This window comes from Arvicanthis niloticus, chromosome 27 (assembly GCF_011762505.2).
Source record: "Arvicanthis niloticus isolate mArvNil1 chromosome 27, mArvNil1.pat.X, whole genome shotgun sequence".
Taxonomy (NCBI): Eukaryota; Metazoa; Chordata; class Mammalia; order Rodentia; family Muridae; genus Arvicanthis; species Arvicanthis niloticus.
In genome coordinates this window covers 19,640,990-19,665,038 of record NC_133435.1, presented here as the reverse complement: position 1 = coordinate 19,665,038, position 24,049 = coordinate 19,640,990, and the positions used below count along the sequence as shown (strand labels likewise).

The 24,049-nt window shown below is 41.1% G+C and overlaps 1 protein-coding gene across 5 annotated transcripts in view; it reads right to left on the bottom strand.

The window, feature by feature from the left end:
- The window catches only part of Klhl8 (kelch like family member 8), a 44,585-nt gene that overhangs the window by 3,850 nt on the left and 16,686 nt on the right, over positions 1 to 24,049 (bottom strand). For all 5 annotated transcript variants that reach the window (XM_076926329.1, XM_076926330.1, XM_076926332.1 and 2 more), the window contains 7 exons: positions 18,136 to 18,496; positions 13,731 to 14,279; positions 12,197 to 12,383; positions 5,964 to 6,107; positions 4,491 to 4,602; positions 931 to 1,099; positions 574 to 733 (listed from right to left, as the gene is read on the bottom strand). In XM_076926329.1, coding sequence (XP_076782444.1) covers positions 574 to 733; positions 931 to 1,099; positions 4,491 to 4,602; positions 5,964 to 6,107; positions 12,197 to 12,383; positions 13,731 to 14,279; positions 18,136 to 18,351 — 1,537 coding nt within the window. In that variant the 5' untranslated portion in view covers positions 18,352 to 18,496. The remainder of the gene's footprint in view (positions 1 to 573; positions 734 to 930; positions 1,100 to 4,490; positions 4,603 to 5,963; positions 6,108 to 12,196; positions 12,384 to 13,730; positions 14,280 to 18,135; positions 18,497 to 24,049) is intronic.

Here is a 24,049-nt window from a genome sequence, read left to right as displayed (position 1 = left end):
TAGTCGGTCAAAAAGCGATAGAAAGACTAACATATACGTATCATATGGAAAAGTCACTGGTTTTCTTGAAGTTGTCAACAAAATTTGCTTTGAAATAAAATGGAAGAAAAAAACAAGTCATTAGACCTTTCAAATTTTATTTTAGCAAATGATATTTATGTTTCTACATTTACACATATACATCTCATTTAAATGCAAGTAGGTTATACTAACTTTAGATATAATCTAAGCTTTGCTTTTTGGATTTGTTCATTTTTTGAGACAGGGTCTCACTATGTAGCCCAGGCTGTCCTGGACCTACTGTATATAGAGCAGGGTGACCTCAAGCTCACAGAGACCCACCTGTTTCTGCCTCCATGTGCTGGGATTATAGGCATGTGCCACCACACCTGGCAGAAGTTTTAAATATTATTATTTAAATCAAGCATTAATGTCAACTTTAAGAATTCAAAAGCACATCTCAGGACTGACCCTACTGAAGGTTAAATGTAATAATATGCTGTCACTGTGCTGCTTTCTGGCATCTGGCATCATGGGCCTTGACATATTAAGTTAGAGAGAACATGTACTCACCAACAACATATAAACAACCGTGAAGCTCACTAACCCCGTTGCCGGCTCTTCGCTGACCCATTTCCTTCACTTCTATCCATTTATCCAGATGCGGGTGATACCTTTCCACACTGGATAAGGAGGCTACTCCATCGTTGCCACCCACTGCGTAAACATGGTTCTACATGAAGAAAACAAAACATGCAACAGATTTCAGATGGGTTTGTCCATGGTCCTAATAGGTGAGCAGAGTGTAGGAAAACCAGTATTTCACGAACAATTTGGAGTATAGTCAATGCTGCAGCTGCTGACGTGAACCACTGTGCTGCTCACGGCTGTGCATGGTGCCTCTCCATGGGAAGGGACCGTGTAACTTACGCTTAAAGCCACAGAGCCGACGCCTCCACGGGGAGTGTTCATTGGTGCCACTGTACTCCACTGGTCAGACTCGATGTCATATCTTTCCACGTCACTGAAGCATGTATTGTCATCTAACCCTCCAATTGCATATATTGGGCCCCCTAAGGAGGCCAGGGCAATTCCTCGCCTACAGAAACAATTAAACATGCTTTGGTATCTGAGTTTGTTTCAGGAAAAAGAAGAAATTTTTTTATCAATGCAAGGCACTTCTGAGGATAATCATCAAAGGGCATGCCTTGTGTCCAGAGTTTTATATGTGTTAATGTTTCTGAGCTGGTGTTCAGGTTGGTCCCTTGACTGTACAGCACAGCCTACACAGGCTACTAGAAACTTAGGTAAGCTCTTTTTTTTTTTTTTTTTTTTTTTTTTTTTTCCTCTTTTATTTTTTTGTGAGGGTTGAGCCCAGGGTCTTGTATCTACCAGGAATGAACTCTACTCATGAGCTTTAAATTCAGAATGAGTAATAATGCAAAACCCAACAAAACAGTATAAAGAAATCCTAAGTGCACTTGGGAGGCAGAGGCAGGCAGATTTCTGAGTTCGAGGCCAGCCTGGTCTACAGAGTGAGTTCCAGGACAGCCAGAACTACACAGAGAAACCCTGTCTCGAAAAACCAAAAAAAAAAAAAAAAAAAAAAAAAAAAAAAAAAAAAAAAAAAAAAAAGAAATCCTAAGTGTTCAATTAATAAGTAGGCAGTTATATAGTTCAGAAATCAATGGGTTGATAAGAAAACAGTTTGCTGTGGGTTTAAGAAGCCAACTTCAGTTCTGAATGCATGAGTTCATTCACTCTGTTGCAGAGTTTCATTAAAACAAAAAGAACACTCATTTCTATCACAAGCTTTGTGTACACTGCTGTATTTCTGGAGGGCATTTATTTTTTTTTCTTTGAAAGGAAGACTTAGCCCCTACTGAAGTTAATTCATTGTTATATGGACAATAGAAAGGGACAGATTATATCCACCCAAAGCTGAGCTATTTATTCTAAAGCTGCTACAGTAGCCTTAGTCCTCCGAGGATAGAGCCCTCACTTACAGCTGGCTCAGGATCTACCTCCCATTTCCCTGGTAACGATGGGAAAGGAAGCCTCAGCCTCGCCTCTCCCTGGTCCAGGGAGCGAACATGGACGGTCCTGGTCCAGCGGCCACACCACGTTCATCTGTTCTCACAGTGCCTCCCTTCCTGGTGTCTCCCGCTGGTCCTCTGTTAACACAGCCTAGGCCAGCATTCCTGTGTCTACACCCTTCAACTCTTGTGCAGCCCTGCCTATGCTACATTTTCAGACTGTAAACATGTAATTCAATATAGACAGCTTGCATTAACTGCAAAGAACATGCCTAAGGAAAAGTCTAAAGCTGACCGAGCAGGCGTAACGCACGGTGTGAGCAGTGCAGCTGCAGTCACATGTACAGCACGGCATGAAGGGCAGCGTGACTGTAGCCTCCCTTGAGCTCTCCTCACTCCTCTGACTGTAACGACTGTACTGCAAACTCTATTCCTTTCCTTTGAGATCCATGTCTCCGTACTGTCACATGCCAACTAATTTACACAAACCCCAAAAACCCAATCTCCCACCCCACAGACTGGCATAACTGATGTTTCAGGCTTTGACATGTAAACTTGTTTGACATCTTTTCAGGGGTTTTGTGGACAAAATCTTTGGTCTGCTTGTTTTTGTTGCTGCTGCTGGCTGTCACTTTGAGGTGTTGGGATTCCTTCCGCTCAGGACCTCTGGCATGTTAAGCACCTACTGTATACAGAGCTGTACCTCCAAGCCTCCTGCTTTCTGAGTCCTGATTTGGTGACATGATTTTAATTGCTCTTTCATCTCAAGATGTTGCAACTTACCATTCAAATCACTAATAAAAATTTACTGAATCATGAAATCAACAATCTTTCCTTGGGGCGGGGAGTGGGGGGAAATCTTCCCTTTATCCAAGCTAAAATAATCAAAATATAGTTCAATTTGTTACAGATAAAAATTAATATATTAACACTAATCTAAAAATCAGTAAAGAAAACAGAAATTGAGAGAGCTATTTTCTTAACAAGATAATAATAAGCCTTAGTCATAATTAGTATAATAGTTAAGAGAAATACTACATGCATTTCCACTAAAGTCAGGAATATTGTCAGACCTGTTTCAATTTCTCTTCATACAGTATCAAATTATACAGCCAATAAAGGAGGTACGTAAAACCAGTTAAAAACCTAAGTATGTGTGAGGAGAGGCTGGAGGGATGGCTCAGTGGTCAGATGCACTTGCTGCTATTGCAGAGGATTGAGGCTTAATTCCTGGTAACCCACTCATAGACACCTAAGTCTCACTCCGTGGGATCTGATGCCCTCTCTGGCCTCAGTGGGCACTTGCATGCATACACACAAAACCACCAACCAACCGACCATCCAACCAACCGACCATCCATCCATCCATCCAATCTGTAAAGAGAAACTGCAGAAGTTGGCAGTACCGTCTGTACTGAGGCTGTCTGTATCTCTGACAGGACTGTAACCCTGAGATGTTAACACACAAAGAGCTTGGGGGAAGGGCACACGGCAAGGTGTACTCTCTGCTTTGGTATGGCGCCAGTCCAACCCAGGTAATTCTTCACTGTAGAGGGCTGCTCTATAGCTGTGGAGGGTTTCTGTAGCATCCCTGAGCTCTTCCTGTGAGACACTGGCAGCAACTCTGTGGCAGAAGCAACAATGTGCTCCTCCTCTGAGGATCCTCCATACCTGTCACTCTATGGTTTTTTGGATAGTAAGTGTGAGACCTGCCACGGTGACATGAGATCCTGTCTCAACACAACAGAGCAAACTACCAAGGACTGGTGAGGTGGCTCGGGAGGTACAGGCACTCACCACTGACCCTGATGACCTGAGTCTGAGCAGGGTGGAAGGAGAGACTGACTTCTGCCACACATGCAGCTCCCTTCTCCTCGCCACATACAAAATGAATGAAAAGGAATTTAAATACAATTAAACAAAGTGAACAGAGTGCTACCAGATTTGCAACTTTTTTGAAAAAAAAAAAAAAATCTAACATTGCTTCAAACGAAGGGTTTCAAAAAGAGCAGCAAGGCAGCTTTTTACGGAAGAATGCGGTTACCAAGATAGGGCCAAAGCCAAAAGGTGAGCCACTGAGACCACTTGTAAAACGTGCATATGCGTGCACATTTAAACGGTGCACATGTGTGAGCGGGTGCTGGAAGAATCCACAGAGGGTGTTAGATCCGCTGGAGCTGGGTTACAGGGGATGTACGCTGCCCAGTGTGGGAGTGGGAACAGAACCTGGACCCTCTGGAGGGGCATCACACATCCTAACCACGGAGCTCCCTCTCTGTGCCTGTATGATGCCATTCTTACACATAAAAAACCGTAACAGAGCACCGATCTGGACACTTTCACAAAATGGGTTTGAGGAGAGTTGAGTTTCTAAAAGCCAGAAACCCTTCAACCTAAGACTTTTCAGTTTCTGCCTTCTTTACTGTCAATCAGAGGATCGGCTCGCTGACCCACCTCTTGGTGTTCATCGATGCCTTCATCATCCATTTATTAGTGAGCGGGTCAAACATCTCCATGCTACCTAGGTGTTCATTTCCATCATGTCCGCCCACTGCATACACTTTCCCTGCAAACACAGACATCTTTTATCTGATTCCTTAGAGTGATACTCATGCTATTTACATGTAAGCAATTTATAACTAGAATGTCAGAATAAATTAACTTTTAACATTGTTTTTGTTCAATACTGAATTCATGTCACTGTAGTAAGTGAAAAATCAGTGGAAGCTTCCACCAAACAAGCCTGTGCATAAAGCTATTTAAGTGCTTTCAAATGCTGACTTCTTGGGTTTTACTTTTTATTAAATAGTAAATGAAATCATTAATTCTGCCTTCAAAACAGGCCAATAAAATGGAAAAAAAGGCTAATAGCAAATTATAAAGAAAGTATGAAACTGTTGACACAAAATGATCAGTCTTTTTCTGAATAAAACAGAAATATAGAAAGTGAAGAAGACTATGTTCTCTCATCAAACTATATTCTCAGCATTTTCCTATACTGTATAGTTACGGATTTTTAAATCATTACTAAAAATTAATTTCAGAACCATAGAGAAAATGCTAGAAAGATTTTAAGAGTCACCTTTTCCTTGTTTTATAAGAGGACAGATGTTTTTGGAAATACAGAGGCAGAAGAAACAGCAAAACAGTTAAAAGTGCTTGGTGCTCTTATAAAGGACCCAACAGCATGTACACAGAGGCTCACGGAGGCTCGAACTGTCCGGAACTCCAGTTCCAGTAGATCTGCTGCCATCTGCTGCCCTTTGCTTGAACCAGGTACACACATGGTGCACATATATACATGCAGGCAAATAGTCATACACATAAAAAAAAACTTTTTACAATATATAAAAAAGCAATTTAGGAGCTGGCAGAGTTCTTGCCTCTCACACAGGAAGCTCAAGTCAATTCTCAGCACTGCATAAACCGGATGTGGTGGTGCACGCCTATAGTCCTAGCTCTTGAGAGGCAGAAGCAGGAGGATCAGGAGTTCAAGGTCAGCCTCAGGTACAAAGGGTCTATAAACTGTCTCTAGAAAAAATATTAATAAAAACCAAAACTGATTTAGAACTAAAATATTTACTACAATTGATCCCAGCATATTTCATACATAAATGAAATCTGCCTGTGAGACTCACTTCTAGCCCTTGGAGATATGAAATAGGGTCTTGTCACGTAGCTCAGGCTGTCCTGGAACTAAAATCCTTGGTCTTCAAGTGCTGGGATTATAAGTATGTGCCACCATGCCCAGCCACAAGAATTTCACTTTCCCCTGGCGTTCATTTTTTAATTTATATACCAATATGCTAATTTACATACCAACATGCTAAGTTATTTAGCCATCATTCTAGAAAGAGAATGTCAAAGTTCATGCTATTAAGAAAAACAGCAGTTCTGTGGTATGACCTTTGGCAGCAGCAGACCCACCTTCCACAGAGATCACACCCACGTGTCGCCTGCGGCTGTTCATCTCTGGTCCGAAGAACCAGCTGTTTTTGTTGATAGAATAGCATTCAATACTACGAAAGGGGTCACCAGATCCACCACGACCACCCACACAAAACAGCACACCTAGAGGGAAAGTCACAAGGTGAAGATCAGAATCACAGCTTTTAAAGCTTTATTCTCAATTAGTGTGGAAACTGATAATCAAATTTCTGAGTAATGTTTTTTTAAAAAGAGGTTGAGTTACGAAATCTAACCTAATTCCCTTTCTGCCCCCTTGAACTTTTCAAAGAATCCGAGTCAACAGTTGCCTAACCTTTTAAATCCTCACTACAAGTGTCCTGGCTTAAGTCATAACAGAATCAATAATCCTTTTTTTATTATTATTTATTTAGGAGAAATGACAAGCGTATTTGTATAGAAGACCTCTGTCTCCACCATGGGGGAGCAGTCTACACCAACCAACCTCTAATTGCCTCTCTACTGAATACAAGCCCAGCACTGGATACATGGTTCACTTGTTTGGAAAACCTCTTACTTTGGCATCTGGAACATCCAGGTCTCTTTGTTCTCACGATTCACCTATCCTCCCCTCTTTAGCTTAGTGTTAAACCAACTGTGTCACAGTATTGTGATGGCTATTCCTGGTTGTCAACTTGACTATATCTGGAATGAACTACAATCCAGAAATGGAGGGCACACCTGTGATCCAGATCTTGAGGCTGGAAGACACAGGCTTCTGACCCGATCTTGACCAACCCTTTTCACCCCACACTTGGTGGTCACAGCAAAGCACCTGCAATACTCTGCAGAATTTGTCTGTCTTTTCCCCTAGACAAGACCAAGTCCACAGGCTGTGTGTCTGCATTTCTAACCCTATCCCAGAGCCTGCAACACAGTCAGCATTTAATGTCTGCTGAGCGACCATGGAACTAATTTCCCCCTGTACTCCCCTTCCCACTAATTCAAATCTTTGAATCAGAGAAGATAAAAGTTAGGAGTCCTAAAAGATCACATAGTCAAGTTTATAATAAAGGCCAGTCTTATATACTGGCAGTGGTACAATCGGAATCCCAGAATGTACCTGTATTCTTTGATGATATTTTCTCTAAGTGAAAGCTACACAGGTCACCTTCAAACAAGCTATGAAAGAAAAAAGAAAACTAAAATGGAGGCAAAAGTATCAGCATGCAAATCTTTTTCTCTGTTGTTTCTGTGTAGTTTGGACAACGTTAGCCTAACTCTTAGTCTTTTCTTCCCTAAAACCATCTATGTGATAAATGGCTGGCTCTTTTGTTAAAACCTACTCTATGGGTTGGAGAGATGGCTCAGTGGTTAAGAGCACACACTGCTCTTCCAGAGGTCCTGAGTTCAATTTCCAACAACCACACAGTGGCTCACAACCATCTGTAACAAGATCCCCTCTTCTGGTGTGTCTGAGGACAGCCACAATGTACTCATACATAAAATAAATCTTAAAAAAAAAAAAAAAAAAAAAGAAGAAGCAGGAAAAAACCTACTCTATAAGTTCTTCTGACTGTGTGAGAGCAAGTATATGAATGTCTAGTATGTTCTGGCACGAATCTAGGCTGCTGAGATGTGGAATTTAAATATGGGTTTGAAGAACACTTGCCTGGTATACACAAAGTGCTAGGTTTCATCCTCAACCACAAATAAGCAGAGAAAATGGTGAACTTAAAGAATTTAATTAAATATTTCAAATTCATGAGACAAGATTCACAAAAACAGAATTCTACAACAGAAAAAAAAATTTTTTTAAAGACAAGGTTGGCCTGAAGTGGCCATGTAGTCTAGGCTAGCATCAAACTCACAAGATAAAACCCACCTGCCTCTGCCTAAAAACAAGTGCTGGGATTAAAGGCATAAATGAAAGCGCTGCCTGGCTGTGATTAAAACCTGTAATTCAGAGCACTGAGCCGATCTTGGGTGGCAGCTCTGCCCCCAACCTCCAAGAACCCAGAGGAAGCAGGGATCCCAGGTGCTCTAACTTGGACAGTGTCTTAGAAACTAGTTCTCAGATCTGAGGCCTGGATCAGACCTCTGCCAGGTCTGCTGTTGTGTGGACCCTGGATTCCACCCGAGACATACTGGAAGGTCCACTCAATCCAGATCCACAGAGGAACAAATGAACTCAGAGCTTCAGACAACATATCCTGAGATATTCTAGAGGAAACACTGCACCCAGAACAGCAGACACCTAGCTGGACTACTACCTTGGAGGCACCATATCCTGAGGCATCCTAGAGGTACCACTGTAATCAGTGCAGCTGGAAAAGATCACAGAGACATCTGGACCCCTAGGAGATCAGACACAAGCTAGATAACTGGAAAGACAGGCTTCAGTCAGAGACAGCAAGTACAGGCAGCACTAGAGTTAACCAGATGGCAAAAGGCAAGAGCAAGAACGTAAGCAACAGAAACCAAAGTTACATGGCATCATCAGAAACCAGCTCCCCCATCAGAGCAAGCCCTGAACACCCCATCACACCAGAAAAGCAGGAATCAGAATTAAAATCACTTCTCATGATGATGATAGAGGGATTTAAGAAAGACATAAATAACACTCTCAGAGAACTTAAGGAGAGCACTGGTAGACAGATAGAAACCCTTAAAGAGGAAACACAAAAATCCCTTAAGGAATTGCAAGAAAATGCAACCAAACGGGTAAAAGGAATTAAACAGAACCATGCAGGATCTAAAAATGGAAGTAGAAACAATAAAGAAATCACAAAGGGACAATACCCTGGAGATAGAAAACCTAAAAAAAGATCAGGAGTCATAGACACAAGTATCACCAACAGAATACAAGAGATGGAAGAGAGAATCTCATGTGCAAAAGATACCATGGAAAACATTGACACAATTGTCAAAGAAAATGCAAAATACAAAAAGCTACTAACCCAAAATATACAAGAAATCCAAGACACAATGAGAAGGCCAAACCTAAGGATAATAGGTATAGATGAGGGGGAAGACTCCCAACTTAAAGGACCAGTAAATATCCTCAACAAAATTATAGAGGAAAACTTCCCTAACCTAAAGAAAGAGATGTTCATAAATATACAAGAAGCCTACACAACTCCAAATAGTTTAGACCAGAAAAGAAATACTTCCCGCCATATAATAGTCAAAACATCAAATGTACAAAACAAAGAAAAAATACTAAAAGCAGTAAGGGAAAAAGGCAAAGTAACATATAAAGGCAGACCTATAAGAATTACACCAGACTTCTCACCAGAGACCATAAAAGCCAGAAGATCCTGGACCAATATCATACAGACCCTAAGAGAACACAAATGCCAGCCCAGACTACTATATCCAGCAAAACTCTCAATCATTATTGATGGAGAAACCAAAATATTCCATGACAAATCCAAATTTACACAGTATCTCAACACAAATCCAGCACTTCAAAGAATAATTGGTGGAAAACTCCAACACAAGGAGGGAAACTACAACCTAGAAAAAGCAAGAAAGTAATCTTCCAAAAACCCCAAAAGAAGATAGTTACATAAACATATCTCCACGGATGTTAGCCCAAAAGCTTGGATTAGTGAAGACTCAACCCACAGACCACATGAAGCTCATGAAGAAGGAAGACCAAGAGGGGATGCGTCAGTTCTACTTAGAACGAGAAACAAAAATGCTCAAGGGAGCAAATAGGGAAACAAAACATGGAACAGAAACTGAAGGAGGGGCCATCAGGAGACCATTCCACCTGGGTATTCACCCCATGTACAGCCACCTAATTGTTGTGGATGGCTGGAAGTGCATAATGTGAGGAACATGATATAGCTGTCTCCTTAGAGGTCTACCAAAGACTAACACACTCAGAGGATGATGCTTACAGTTAACCACTGATATGATCAGGGGTTTCCCAATGAAGAACTTAGTGAGAGGACTGAAGTCCATAGAACTGACGCTACAAATATTTATATATTAATGTTCATTTTGATTAGAGACCTGTCTGCTCCTGACAGCTTCCTGTCGTGGATTCTAAGAAGAAATTGAGCATCCTTGGAGATACTCCAGTTGTGCGGTGACAGCCACTAGGCAAGAATTGCCTCTCTCCATCTACAGACAAATTACTGTCCAGAAAAAGACACACATGCAGAATAGTCGACTGATTATATCTGCCTAGACAGAGTAATCAGCCCTTAATAATCCTGCATCACTAAGGTCTGTCAGATGATTCTGGGCCAGAAGGCTGAAGATTTGATGCTCCAACGTTTGGTAGTATAGGGGCTTTTCAGGTGTTCAGTGGTCTCTATAAATTGGCTAAGTTTTAGAAGCTATGCTTAGTGCTTCCCATAACTTCAGTTAACTCAGTCATTCTGGATTTCTGATGGGGTTGAAGACCTATAGTCTCATAGCCAATCCTGGCTATTTACTTTGAAAGAAAAGATCTGAGTAGATGGTTTTCAGCTGACATTCATTCTAAAGCCAAAAAGCCAAGATCAAAAGTAAGTGTTTTAGTTAGAAGAGATGACAGAGGTTCTGGTTAGTCAACAGAATGATGGGCTGGGTATTAGGACTATCTTGTACCTCACTGGTACAATTAGGAATAAGTATGCTCTAATTGTATTTTGAGAGAAAAGTTCTACTTTAACAGGAAGAGTGATATGTAGGAGGAGCTAAGTGGGAAGGAGTACTGAGAGGAAGAGATGGAGTAAGGAGAGAAGATGAAGAAGAGGAGAAGCTAGGTGATGAGAGAGAGAAAGAGAGAGGGGGCATGGAGGCAGATGTTCACAGGTCTCCACCAGTCAAAGATAGTTTTTATATCTAGGCTGGGTATTGGGTTACGCTTCTGATTGAGCATTATCAAACTTATAAATCCTTTGATTAACATTTTTAAAAAATCATATAAAAGCAAAAAGGAAAGGGGGGGCATGGGACAGGGATGTTCTAGGGAGGGGAAATGTGGAAAAGGGATGGCATCTTAAATGTAAATAAAATATAAAATAAAAAAACCTGTAATTCTATTTACTAACATAAAAAGAATTAAGTGACTTAAGTCTTTTTCATGGCGAACTGTTTAGAAGAACATCCTCAGAGCAGATGTGCTTGCTCATACTCAAGCAAGCCTTCTGTGGTTGTCAGCCACCCCACACGGCACTCCTTGGTAACAGTGTAGAGGAAACCTCTATACTGGATTCCTCTTGCTTATCTTCTCTTGTCCCCCATATACAGAAATAAAAGTGATGCAGGCACAGTACATACCTGAATCTCAGCACTTGGGAGGGGGAGACAGAAAGATCATGGGTTCAAGGTCACCCTGGGTTACACGGGGATTTCCAGGACACTTGGGTTACATGGGGACTTCAAGGTTAGACTGAGTTGCATGACAGCCCATCTAAAGAGAACATGCACATGGCTATACCCGAGCACACACACACACATACATGCACACATACCTGCACACATGCATGCGGGGACACACACACACACACATTGGAACTTGAACTATTTTCTTGGAGAAATACAGTCCAAAATAGTATTGCTCAATGAGAAGCTACAATCTCCTTAAACGTAAGAGCCTTCAGTTCTAAAAGCTTAGCACAGCCCTTCATACAAATGTTAGGTATGGTTTATGGTTTTCTTTTGATCTAGTGAAACACAATGACAGATACTGAAATGGGTAATGTGATCAAGCTGAATGCTTGCACTATAAATACAAGCTTAAAGATCTACAGTCATTTCTGAGGAAACATGTCAAGCTCAAGACATGTCAATACACAGTTGTAAAGCAACATCCTAACAAATGCCAACACAGTACTCAAAGGCACCAACAGCACCAATTCTGCCTAAAGAATCAGGGAGAGCTCGAAAGAAAGCTACTGCTTCAGATTTTGTAGGATGTAAATTCCTTTTTTAGCAATTGGCTTACTGAAGCCAGGCACATGACTATGATCGAGCATACAGGAGGCAGAAGCCCGGCCATGAGTCTGAGGACAGCCTGGGCTACAGTGAGATTCTTATAAAACCAAACATCAAAACTATCTCAAAATTGGTATTAGTAAAACTAAATGATGCACATTAAGAATCATGAATACACACATACACCTACTGACCCGTTATCAGCTTAAGATAATCAGACACTAATTGTCTGACTATTACACTTGGGCATACATAACCAGTAACCCTCAGATATGCCAAATACCCTTTCTGGGGAGTTGATAAAATGAATACATTACCAGCAGTATGCTTCCTTGGGGTAGTCCGAACTGTATATTCAAAGTCAGGAACTGGTTTACTGCTCAAATGGAGGTGATAATTTCTTGCTTCATCCAACAGATCTCTGCATTTCAGGTTCTGCTTGACAATCTGTTCTTTTGCCACGACACCCATAAGAAAATCAACTGGCAATAATGGCAGACGGACCTAAGGTCATGAACAGTTGTAACACAAAACTTAAATAGTAAAAGAATAGATAATACCGACTCACGTATCTCAGGACTTTGGCTATGACTTCATGGTAGGTCCTTTGTCCTTCACAGGCAAAGCCCCTGGGTTCAATGCCCAGCCTCATAAAAACATTACCAAACAAAAAAAGTGTTCAGGAAATAAATTAGAAGTTGAAAGTAACTGTTACTCTCTTGCTTTAAAAATCCTATTACAATCTCACACTTGAGCAAAAATGTAAGTAACTTGTTCTTAATATGTGAAGATCTTAATAACACTATTAAATTTTTTATTAAATTTGGTCATAACTAAGCATAGTGACTCATGTCTGTAAGCCCAGAATCTGAGAGGCTAATATGTAAAAATTGAAAACTTGGGGCCAGCCTGAGTTATAGAGTATCAGGCTAGTCTGGGATAGACCCTGTCTGCAAATAACATCAAATTGGGTTAATTATCCAATGTTTTTAGTTGTTTCATTTTGTTTTGCGGCAGATTTTTATGCAGCTGAGGCTGGTCTCAAACTTGTTATGTAGCTAAGGATGCTTTCCAACTCCGGCCAACCTTTATCCCTAAGCTCTGCAATTGCAGGCATGTGTCACCGTGCCTGGCTGCACATGTCACCATGCCTGGCTTATGCTATGCTGAGGACCCACCCCCCTGGGCTTTAGGTGTGGCAGACAAGCATTCTAGCCACTGAAGTAAACCCTACCCATCCAATGCTTTTGCCAATCAGAAAACGGAACAAGGCATTCATTTCAGAAAAGTAAGTAAATGGAACTACTTCTCTCTGAGGAGCATCACTTCTCAGTAAGTAAACAAGAGAAAGAGGAAGGAGGGAGGACAGGAGGAAACAGAAAGGAAGGGGAACACAGGGTGCAGACCCCGGAAGGCCCGTTTCCCAGTTGCTTATCCAAGATGCCCACTCTGACAACAGTTAACAGCATCAACAATCATAACAAACACATTTCCGAGGTTAAAAAATAAATGTTAACATGCAAGGTTATGCCATTTGGTTCTTTCCAGAGGAGGTCTACAGTCATTAGGAATAACTATACTGTCATTAGAAAAGTGATTTATTAAACCTTGGAAACTCCATTATACAATAAGTTATAAATGGCTGTTTTCCTAGAGCCATTTTCAACTAACAGAAACACTATCCACCTCATATGAATATTTTAAATATTTAAGCTTTTTACGTAATGATCAGATGTATCAGTGTAGAAATTGCCCAGGCTGTGAAGACTTAACTCCCAAGTTTTACACTCCTTCAGACAAGTGACATCACCATGCAGCAATGGCACACACACAGTCCTACCTGAGTCCTACCTGTGCAAGTGTCTCGTCCAGCCATTTAGGATGATGCTGCGGATTGGCAAGAAGCCACTTGATGGCGGCACTGTAGACCTGCTTCTCGCTGTCAATGTTGAGGTCACTGGAGGAGAGGAGCTTGTGGAGGTGCTGCGGGGACACGCTCACGAAGTCTTCGCACTCCACCACCTCAGTAAAGTGCTCACAGGCATACTGGTCCGCCATGTCCATCAGGTCTATCCGGTTGTGGCTCTCCGCAAAGGCTCGCACTGCCAGGCAGTTGGAGGGATGAAAATGCAACTTCATGTACTCACAACAAGCTCTGGCCACCAGTTCAACCTGCAGAATACACGCTGCATACAGCAGAGGCTGGACATTGTCTACTGTCAAAGTGAGCCGTGAAGAGTAGACAAACTTCACCAAGTCCTCCACGGCATCGCCATCAAAGTCTCGGATCTCAATTAGTGCCTGCTTGGCTTCGGACATTTCGGAAAGAAACATGGCTCTGAAGTAGGGGATCACACAAGCCAGTACCAGCTTGTGACAAGAGATCAGCTTTGAGCCAACCTGTCCAAATCAACACACACACCGAGTTGGATGCATATCAGAGAACACGTGCCACGGACAATGCTCTAGACAACTTGAACTCACGTGAATACTGAAATCCTTTGACTGCTTAGCCTTCAATCTAGACCAGTTTCTCAAAGTCAGATAATTTTCATCTCCTAAATTAGCCACACTGAACTATAATTTTCTACATTACCTCATACTTGAAGATCGTGTTGTGAGATAGTAAACATTTTCAAGCAGCCTAAAAATAACATCTTAACGACTGTCTGAGGGCTGGGACTGTGTAGCTTAATGTTGGTGGGTTTGCCTTGCATGCGTGAGACTGAAAGTCCAATTCCCAAGCCCTCCCTCTCCCCCAAAAGAAAAGATGACATAACTATTACATACTAGAACCACACAGTAGAGTCACACAACTTCCAGATAATCACTAATTTAATATTAACTTCCCACCCAAGGAATAAAAATCAATTGCCAGAGTGGTGATGTGAATGCGAAGGGCCCCCATATCTAACATATTTGAATGTTTGGTTCCCATTTGGGTCTGTTTGAGAAGGATTAGGAGGTGTGACCTTGTTGGAGGAGGCTTGGCACTCCAGGCAGGCTCTGAGCTATTCATTCCCAGCTAGCGCTCTCTCTGTATGTGTGCCCCCAGCTACTGCTACAGCAGTAGCCCGCCTGTCTGCCTGCCACACTGGTCATGGACTCAGCCTCTGATACTGTAAGCCCCAATAAACTCTTTCATAAGTTGCTTGGTTATAGTATCTCTTCAGAGCAATAAAACAGTAACTAAGACTGACAGCTAATTATTTTCATGTAAATTATAATAAAACACTGTCTTTCTACAACTCTATTTCAATTTCTTGATTAAAAACAAAAAGCAACTTAAAATGTGGCCAAGACTTCCCAACCCAAAATGCACTCTTTTGGGGTAACTATCCATTCTAAGGTCTAAAGATCTTGGGCCACTATATATGGCCTTTTACTATACACACTCTTCTTTGAAGTTATATATTACAACATATTCTGTAGAGTTTATTTCTGCATTTTTCTTTTTGGTACATAAACAAAATTATCAGTTACCAAAAAAAATTCAGAAATTAGAAATATATAAACTTGGTACTTCAAACTAAACTAAAAAACATATAAACTACAAAATAACTGTATGATTTAGTCATAGAAATAAGTACCATAAAATATATATGTATGATATATATGACACATGTATGTATCCTCAATACTAGTAAAATTTCTTGTTTACATTTTGTTAGATTAATGAACAAATATATGAATAATTTAAGATCATAAGAAGAAATTCCTGTCAATATTAGTAAAATACTGACATTGTCGAAATTATTTCTTTCTTTAAAAAAATTGAAATACTTAAAATTGGTCATTATGGATCAAAACACAGCAAAACGAAAGCTTCTGGATAGTGCTTTTTTGTCACCATGGCGACATGGGGAGAGGACTGAGGGCACAGCTCTCACCCCTACTGCTGATTCAGCATCAGACCCATGAGCTGACAACTCTAACAAAGGAGGTGAAGTACTCAGCTGTCGAAAGGAAACAGTTATAATCCCATTTACTGTCAGTTCTTAGAAGGTAGCTCATCTACTGACCTACAAAAACAGTTGTTCCCAAGTCTGATATGCCCAGTGAGCACGGTGAAAGTGCTTACTCCCAATTTGACTACCAACTTGCTAATACGTGTGCTTCAAAAGTGTTTATGCAAGTTGAAAGAGAAGTAAGTTTCTTAAAATACGTAATTATTTTTCATGTTTCTGAAGCCTTTGCAATCTTTCTACAGTATGGTTCCAGTAGCTGTACCACATTATCTCATCATGTGAAATTAGCCAGTTAGGACGTTTGGATGTTTCATTGGTTTACACATAAATGATATCTTACAGAAAAAAGTGAGTGTTTTTTCTAATTTGGGGGTGGATTTGGAGGACCCCCACTTTTTTTTTATAGCTTGCTACACTCTGCCAAACTACCTGTCAAGAACACAAGACAATGTACACACCCAGCGTGTGAATTTTTTTTTTTTATCTCAGCAAAATTTAAAGCAAGGTTCTGGTGTTCTGATTAGTATGTTCAAAGCGAACTTCTTTCCCTTTTATTCCTTAACTATATAACAGTTTTCAATAATGATTATTCTGAAACTATTCTTTTTGTACACAAAATAATAAAAAGAAACCTGTATCCAAACTTCTTTTTGCATCCTTTGTAAGGAATATTCTGAGTTTTCAATTTAAGATCTGATATAAGTTTTGCTCTTTTAATTAGACTACATTTTAAAGATTAATTGAAATTACTTAGTCACCCAAAAAGTGTTTTATTGTCAAGATCTAAAATGGAAGAGTTTAGATAGATATACCAGTCTCAAATTAATCTTAACGTATACTAAACACATGACAGCAGCTAGTCACTGTTCTACAATAATTAACCTCACTCTGGTTCACTTTTAAACTATATAATGGAGACAATTCAGATAGCATTTAAGGGTTGAAATAAACAATACAAATATTTAAATAATCCGTCTGAGTAACAGAAAACAGACTCAAAGAACCCGAGTTACTGGTGGAATGGACAAACTGAGACTGTCACAGATCTGAAGACACCTTAATATCTCAGAATGATTAAACATTGAGTAAAGGGTCCTTCTCCATCAAGAGTCAAGGGATCTTCTCCGTTATGAGGAAAGGGGGCTTTCTTCATTACCCCTCCTTCTGTATTACCTTACAACTGGGATATGGTCTGACGTTCCCTCCCCCAGCCCTATGTGGTGGGGTTTTGAGAAATGAAGAAATCAACGGGCTCTAATATCATGAGATGTGGCTTAGAGAGGACTAGTTCCAACTAGCGTAGGCCTCTGTACCCTTCTGCCTTCCACCGGCTGTGACCCAGTCACTATGCCCTCACAGACTCATCTTCCTGAGATAGCAACATGGTGCCATCTCAGAAGCAGAGAGTGGCTCTCAACAGATACCAAACCTGCTGTATCTTTATTTTGAATTCCTCTGCCCTCAGAACTGTAACAAACAAATAGCAACCTTCTTTTGGTCAGGAGTCCATAGTTACAATGTAACCAGTTCACCTTTCCCCATCTTTTAGGAAGAATTATTACAATGCGGTTTACATACTGTCTCCCTATAGTCTTTCAGAATGACTGTTCTTACCTGGTTAGTTGAACGTTTTGACAACAAATAACACTACTTAAAATCTTGGAAAAATATTAATAGAGCCTATGAACATTGTCTAAAAAAAAAAAATCAAGCATTCTTTTTATTTTAGGCCAAATATTATAAATACTAAACCTTCTGGCAACATTAAAGTTGCTATAGGGCTGGAGCTGGAGAGATGACTGGTCTTTTGCTTGTGTATTATAATTTCTGATTTTTTTGTGATTGTGTGTGTCTCATAGTTCTGTTTGTTTTTGTCCCCCTGATTGAGTTTTTGTGTTTTTGCTTGCCTGTTTGTTTGGGGTGGGGGTGGAAGAGCTGGGAGAAGTAGGGAGTGAAAATCATGATCAGAATACATTGCATGAAAAATTTTTCAATTAAAATAAGGAACCTCAGTAAATTAGTATAACAATGTGTCTATTTCTTCAACAAAAAAGATGGATCCAGGTACAGTGCAGCACACGCCTGTAATCCCAACATTCAGGAGACATGAGGCCAAACATGATCCCGAAGCTAACTTGGACCACACCGGAGACACTCCATCATAAGAAATTGACATTAAAGTCATCCTCACATAACAAATACGTATGACACGAGTTTTATGTAAGTTCAGAAAGTCTCATTTTTCATAGTACACCAAAGGAGCTGGAAAAAGAAAAGATTGGTCTCACCTTTAATGTGACGTCACAGAGCTCCCCGTTTTCATAGAAGCCCAGGAGAGAGCCGTGAAAGTCCTTCCAGGCTTCGTTGGCTTCGAAGATGAAGGAATCATCGCCATCGCATTCACTGACGGAGGACCTGCTCCTCACCGGCTGCTGCTGCTGCTGACGCCGCCCCCTTGTCACATGACTCCTAGCTTGTTTCCCATTGGTAGATTCTGAAGCCATCTGCAACACTCTTCTTTTTATACAGCTCTCTTCTGAAACATCCCATCTATTGTTTTTTTTAAAAGTGAGAGAAGACAGACGATAGATGTGGCCACGAAACTTCAGACATCTTTCAAAATTCCTTCAATTTCATGATACAGTTTTGCTGAAATATCAAAAAAAAAAAAAGCAGCAAAACACAAAGATAAAAGATGTTATTGTTGGTTATAATTATCGATACAATATATGTATCCACACTGGTTATCACTGGAGAAATCCTGTAGCTTTACACCAAACATTGCCTGAGTCACTTCATTTAGCTACACAAGTGAAATTACACCTTTACAATTCAAGCAAAGCCGGGCAGTGGTGGCGCACGCCTTTAATCCTCCCAGCACTTGGGAGGCAGAGGCAGGGGGGATTTCTGAGTTCGAGGACAGCCCTGTCTACAGAGTGAGTTCCAGGACAGCCAGGGCTACACAGAGAAACTCTGTCTCGAAAAAAACCAAAATAAATAAATAAATAAATATAAAAATAAAATAAAATTCAAGCAAAAACAACTAAAGGGTATCACTTCAAAAACACAGAATCCACTGGCTTCAAAAATAAGAAGCTAAAAAGTTTAGGTCTAGAAACTTTCTTTGTGGACTCAAAGCAAAAAATCAAAGGTTATTTTACTGAATTAAGTTCTTTTAGATTCTGTGTTAGGCTGATTACATCACTTACAAATTGCTTAAGCCTTAGTTCGTTCTTCTGGGAAATGGGTATATCACTTAGAGGAATATTTCAAGAATTAAAGATACACAACCAGAAACAGAAACAGCTGAAATATAGCATACAGACCTTACTGTATCTGCATTTCCACATACAACTTATTATTTATACATAAGATCACACTTCATTAACAAGCACATTTGATGAATATTCATATCATTAACAAATATATTCTACAATTCTGTCTAGGTGATGGAAGCAAAGGATTTTAAGTTAAACTATCGGCTACCACTTATTGGCTGGGATCTCTCTTGAAGGTTTTCCTGACCCTCAGTTTCTCTATCCATAAACAGGACTACCTGAGGGTTGCAGGAAGTGCAGTACTGGACTTCAGAGGTATGTACAAAATGGTAAACTCTGTTGCGTACGTTTGTGTGAGAATGGAAACTTGGACTAACACGCAGCCTTTGACAATGAGACATGCCTTAACCGGAGCACCAGGTCTACGAGGGTCTTTACTGTTGTTCATTTCTTCTCTCAGCTTTGTCAGACGCCAAAGCAGGTGACGTGAGATTACGGACTGTAGTTACTAATATGTGTGATGGTGACCAGGCCACTCTTCCCATGACCCCTTGCTGTAACCAACCTCCAGCTACAGAAAGTGGGAAGGTAACGGGATACTGCGCTCTTGATTACAGAGATTTCAGAGAACGGTGTAAGAGAAAGACCTCCTGCATCCATGAAGTCAGCATATAAAGCAACCCCTAGGACCTGGGGGAGGCCTCCACTTGACAGGGAAAAGCTAGGGCCCTCAGGCACGCAGCTAAGAAGAAATAAATTCTAGAAGCAAGGAATCTCCATGGCTGAGACGTGGGAGAATGCAGTCTGACCACTTTTAACATAGCTGCAGACAGACTCACTGTGAGATAAGAAATGTGTTGTTTTAAGTCATTAGGTTTCTGTAATTGGTTATATACAACAGGCACAACTACAGTCTGGATCTCAGATACCATCCAACCCATGCATTAAATGGTCAGGCTGACAGACTTAGGTACTATCGGGAGGTGACAAAACCTTTTAAAAGAGGTGAGGCCTCACAGGGGGAGTTAGATTGGTGAGGCACACCTCTGAAGATGACGCTGGGCTACTAGAACCCCAGACATTTTTTCTCCTTGTTTCCTGACCACTATAAAGAGAGCGTTTCCACTCTACACTTCCACCAGGGTATGCTTGCCTCCTGAGAGGCCCAAAGGCTGCAGGATCAAACAAGTATGGACTGAAGTCTCTGAAACTGTGAGCCAAAAATCCGAATTTACTTCTTAAAGTTGGTGTTTTGTTCACACCAAAAGCTACCACAGAAACTTTCTGTCAGGTTTAAAGTCTTATCATAGGGAAACATTTATCAATATCCTAACATGTATCAACAACAATAACAATGGTGTGTGTGTGTGTGTATAGATAGAAGTCTTCATCAGGCATCTGAATGCCTTCCACTTCATTTCTGAGAGAGGACTCCCAATGAACGTGAAGTTCACAGTGACAACTAGGCTGTCTCTGTCCTTGGCACCACAGCCCCTGGTCTTTACATGGGCTCTGAGGAAGGAAGCTTAGGTCCTCGTGCTTGAGCAAAAAGCAATTTACTAACTACCCAGCTCCCCAGCTCCCTATGGCCACTCTCATAAGTTCCTATCCCTATTTCAAAATCCTAGAGCCAGGTCATGTGGTGCACAGTTATAATCCACGCACTCTGGAGACCGAGGCAAGCTGCATGGTGAGGCACAATCATAAGAAACAGAAACTGACAAGGAACAAAGAGAAAACAAGTATTACAGTCAAAATCTCCTTTCTGCAAGAGTCACTGAGTATGTGACGCTGACTTTGAGGGCTGTTTGTATTCAATCACCACTACTCACTCAGTTCTGCCTTTGGAGGGAAAGAGTGGCCCCACATGAAATAAACAAAGGAACACATGTGTCCCAACAAAAGCTTAAAGTGCATTTGGTGGTTACAATTTGGTTGAGCACAGTTTGTATATACTTTGTAAGATAACCATCTTTAATTTAAGCTAAGTAAACCCTAGTCTGAAAATACTGAAAGAAATTTACCAGAAACAAATAAATCAGAGGCTTTAAACAGAAACTGCGATTCTAAGAAGCAGGATAACCTCTTACCCAGTTCTGCTCCCCCTGCTCGGGATTTGAATCCTGTGTTTGTTTAGTGTAGCCAATCTGTAGACATATTCCACCCACGGCCCTTACTTAGTGGGTGTTGTGGGATCGCAGTGCACATATCCTGGGTAACCCACATGCAGTAGCCTAACACTATGTCCAGGTCCTACAGAACTTGCCTGCGTGCCGCAGTACTGTCATCACATGAGCATGGTACAAGACATTCTGAGAGAAAGAAAGAGACTGCATCCGTGCACTCTGATTATAGCATGCGCATATAGTTACTGCATTCTATTAAATGATATTAGTTTATTATAAGTAATTCCACTGATGATGGTGGTGGTGTGTACGGTACAGAAGTCTAGCATGTGCTATGGCACAGCCTCAGAAATCAGAGGACAACTCTGTAAGGTTAGCTCTCTCCTTGCACCTTTATGTGGATTTGGGAGAACACACACACACACACACACACACACACACACACTGTCAGGCTTGTCTGGCAAGCGCTTTGCCCTACCACATCATCTTGTCAGGTGCACACTTTATAGTAAGTACGTACACACAAACACTGTCTGCTTGGGGCTAAATTCAATATATAGTCTGAGGTATCTATTGGACGTCCGAAGACATATTGCCCAAGAGCATCACTGTAACAGTCTCAAATGACAGGATAACAGAGAGGGGGTTCTGTAGGAAAGGGAATATTGAGGAGGCGGGGCTGTGGCTTCAAAGAGGGAACAGAAGAGATCTAAGCTGTTGTGACAGGAACATCCTATGTTCTCACTGTAGTATGTGGTAGTGTGCATGAGAAAACACACACACACACACACACACACACACACACACACACACGCCACCTAGGGCCAAAGACAGGTGAAATGTGAATTATCACTACAAATCCCTAGTGCTGAAGCCACACACAATGTTAACCCCGTGGGAACTGAAGAGTACATGGGGTTCACTATTTGTGACTAATGCAAACAAATCTACTGGTATCTTAAATAATGTCTTTGAAATTAGACAAGCATTCATAGATTGGATGAAAAAGCAAATTCCAAGTATAAGCTGCATATAAGAAAAACCCATTTAAGTCTCAAGACACAAATACACCAGACAGAAATGAGATGTAACCAGGCTGGGTGTTTGTTTGTTTGTTTGTTTTAAATACACAGAAACAGCTAGGTCACTAAAAGATAGACTTCAATGCAAAGAGGTCACTAGAGACTTAAAAGGAGAAGCTACAGAGACAGGACATCAGCAGGGCAGGAGGATTACAAGCTTGAGGACAGCCTTGGCTTGCCTAGAAGTTCAAGCTTAGCCTGTGCTACATAGCAAGACCTGATCTTAGTAAAACCTCAAGTTAGGGGTGCGGGCTAGTGGCTGGGCACTTGCCTAGCATGTGTTCAATCCCCAACACCAGAGGAAAAGAACCACCAAACAAACAAACAAAAACCCTGAATATTAAGTGCAAAAGAATGAAGTTGGTCCCTTACCTTCTGTTACTGATGAACATTAACTAAAAATGAAGTTGGGACATAAATATAATCCTGACACAGAAAACTACTAGGGAACAGGGCAGGCTGTAATCCTGGCACTTGGGAAAGGAGGGGAGGAGTAAGGAAGAGAAGGAGAACACTTAGGAAATGTAAGCTGTCTTTGATGCAATAATGGGAGAAACGAAAAGGCCCAAACTGGAAGGAAACAGAACTGTCTGCATTAGTGTAACTGTGCATGTGCAATCTCCTGGCAGAAGTAGCAAACCATACCGAACCAAAGAGAGGCTAAAGACTAACTGAAGGGAAGGAAAGGATGCTGGGAACAATGCTGGGTGAGAAAAATCAGACATGTAGACAAGGAACCCAGTTTACAGGAGGCTGTCCGTATGTCCTTCACTGTGATGGACAGGATATCAGATGTCATGCTCTCTATGTTCTCCTGGCCTTGAGGAGGAAGCAAGGAGTGTATCCCATCTGATGCTGTGTGATAAGATCGGGCCACCACATTGGTCAACACATAGAAAGCAGAAGTGTGTACATTTGCACTTAACAAGAAGTAAGTAAAGTGGCCAGGAGCCTGTAGGATCCAGATTCAGAATCAGATCCATCTTTGCAGCCGCCGCCTCCTCCTCCTCCTCTTCCCTCCCATCCCCCACCCCTCTATCTTATCTAGTTTAGCTGTACAGACATTGTGGTACAGACATCCTAGTTTAATGGCACATCTGATATTAAGGCTGATAACACTGAAAAGGTGGTGGGGTAGGAGAGAACATGTCATGCTTCAGTGGCTAAGGTTCTGAGATGCACATGCCCTTTGTCCCCAGTGAGGTCCACTTATGTCTCGTAACACTTCTAAGGGGCATCTAGCAGTAGTAAGTTTACAAGGTCACAAAATACAAGGTAAACATGAAGATATCCACTCTATTTCTATGTACTACCAATGCACAACTGGAAAGAGAACTTTGAGAAGTTCACTGCTTCCAAATGGTTCGGGAGAGGGAGACACTCAGGTATAATTCCAGTAAAACATGTACAGGACCCACACTCTGAAATACTGTTGAAGCAAAGCAAAGAAAAGCTAAAGAAATGGAAAAGCTGCCAGAAGTTCCCAGGCTAGACTCAACATCGTAAACACGACTGATTCTGATGTAAATCAGTTCCAACAGAAATCACACAAGAAGTTTTTATAATAAAGACACAGACAAGCAGAGTCTAAATTTTATAATGGAAAGGCAAAGGAGCCAGAATACATAAGACACTTTAGAAACAAGGTTTTCGGAATCACTACATTCAATTTAAAACCCCTCTATGCCTTTGGCAACGCTGTCAGATAACATAACC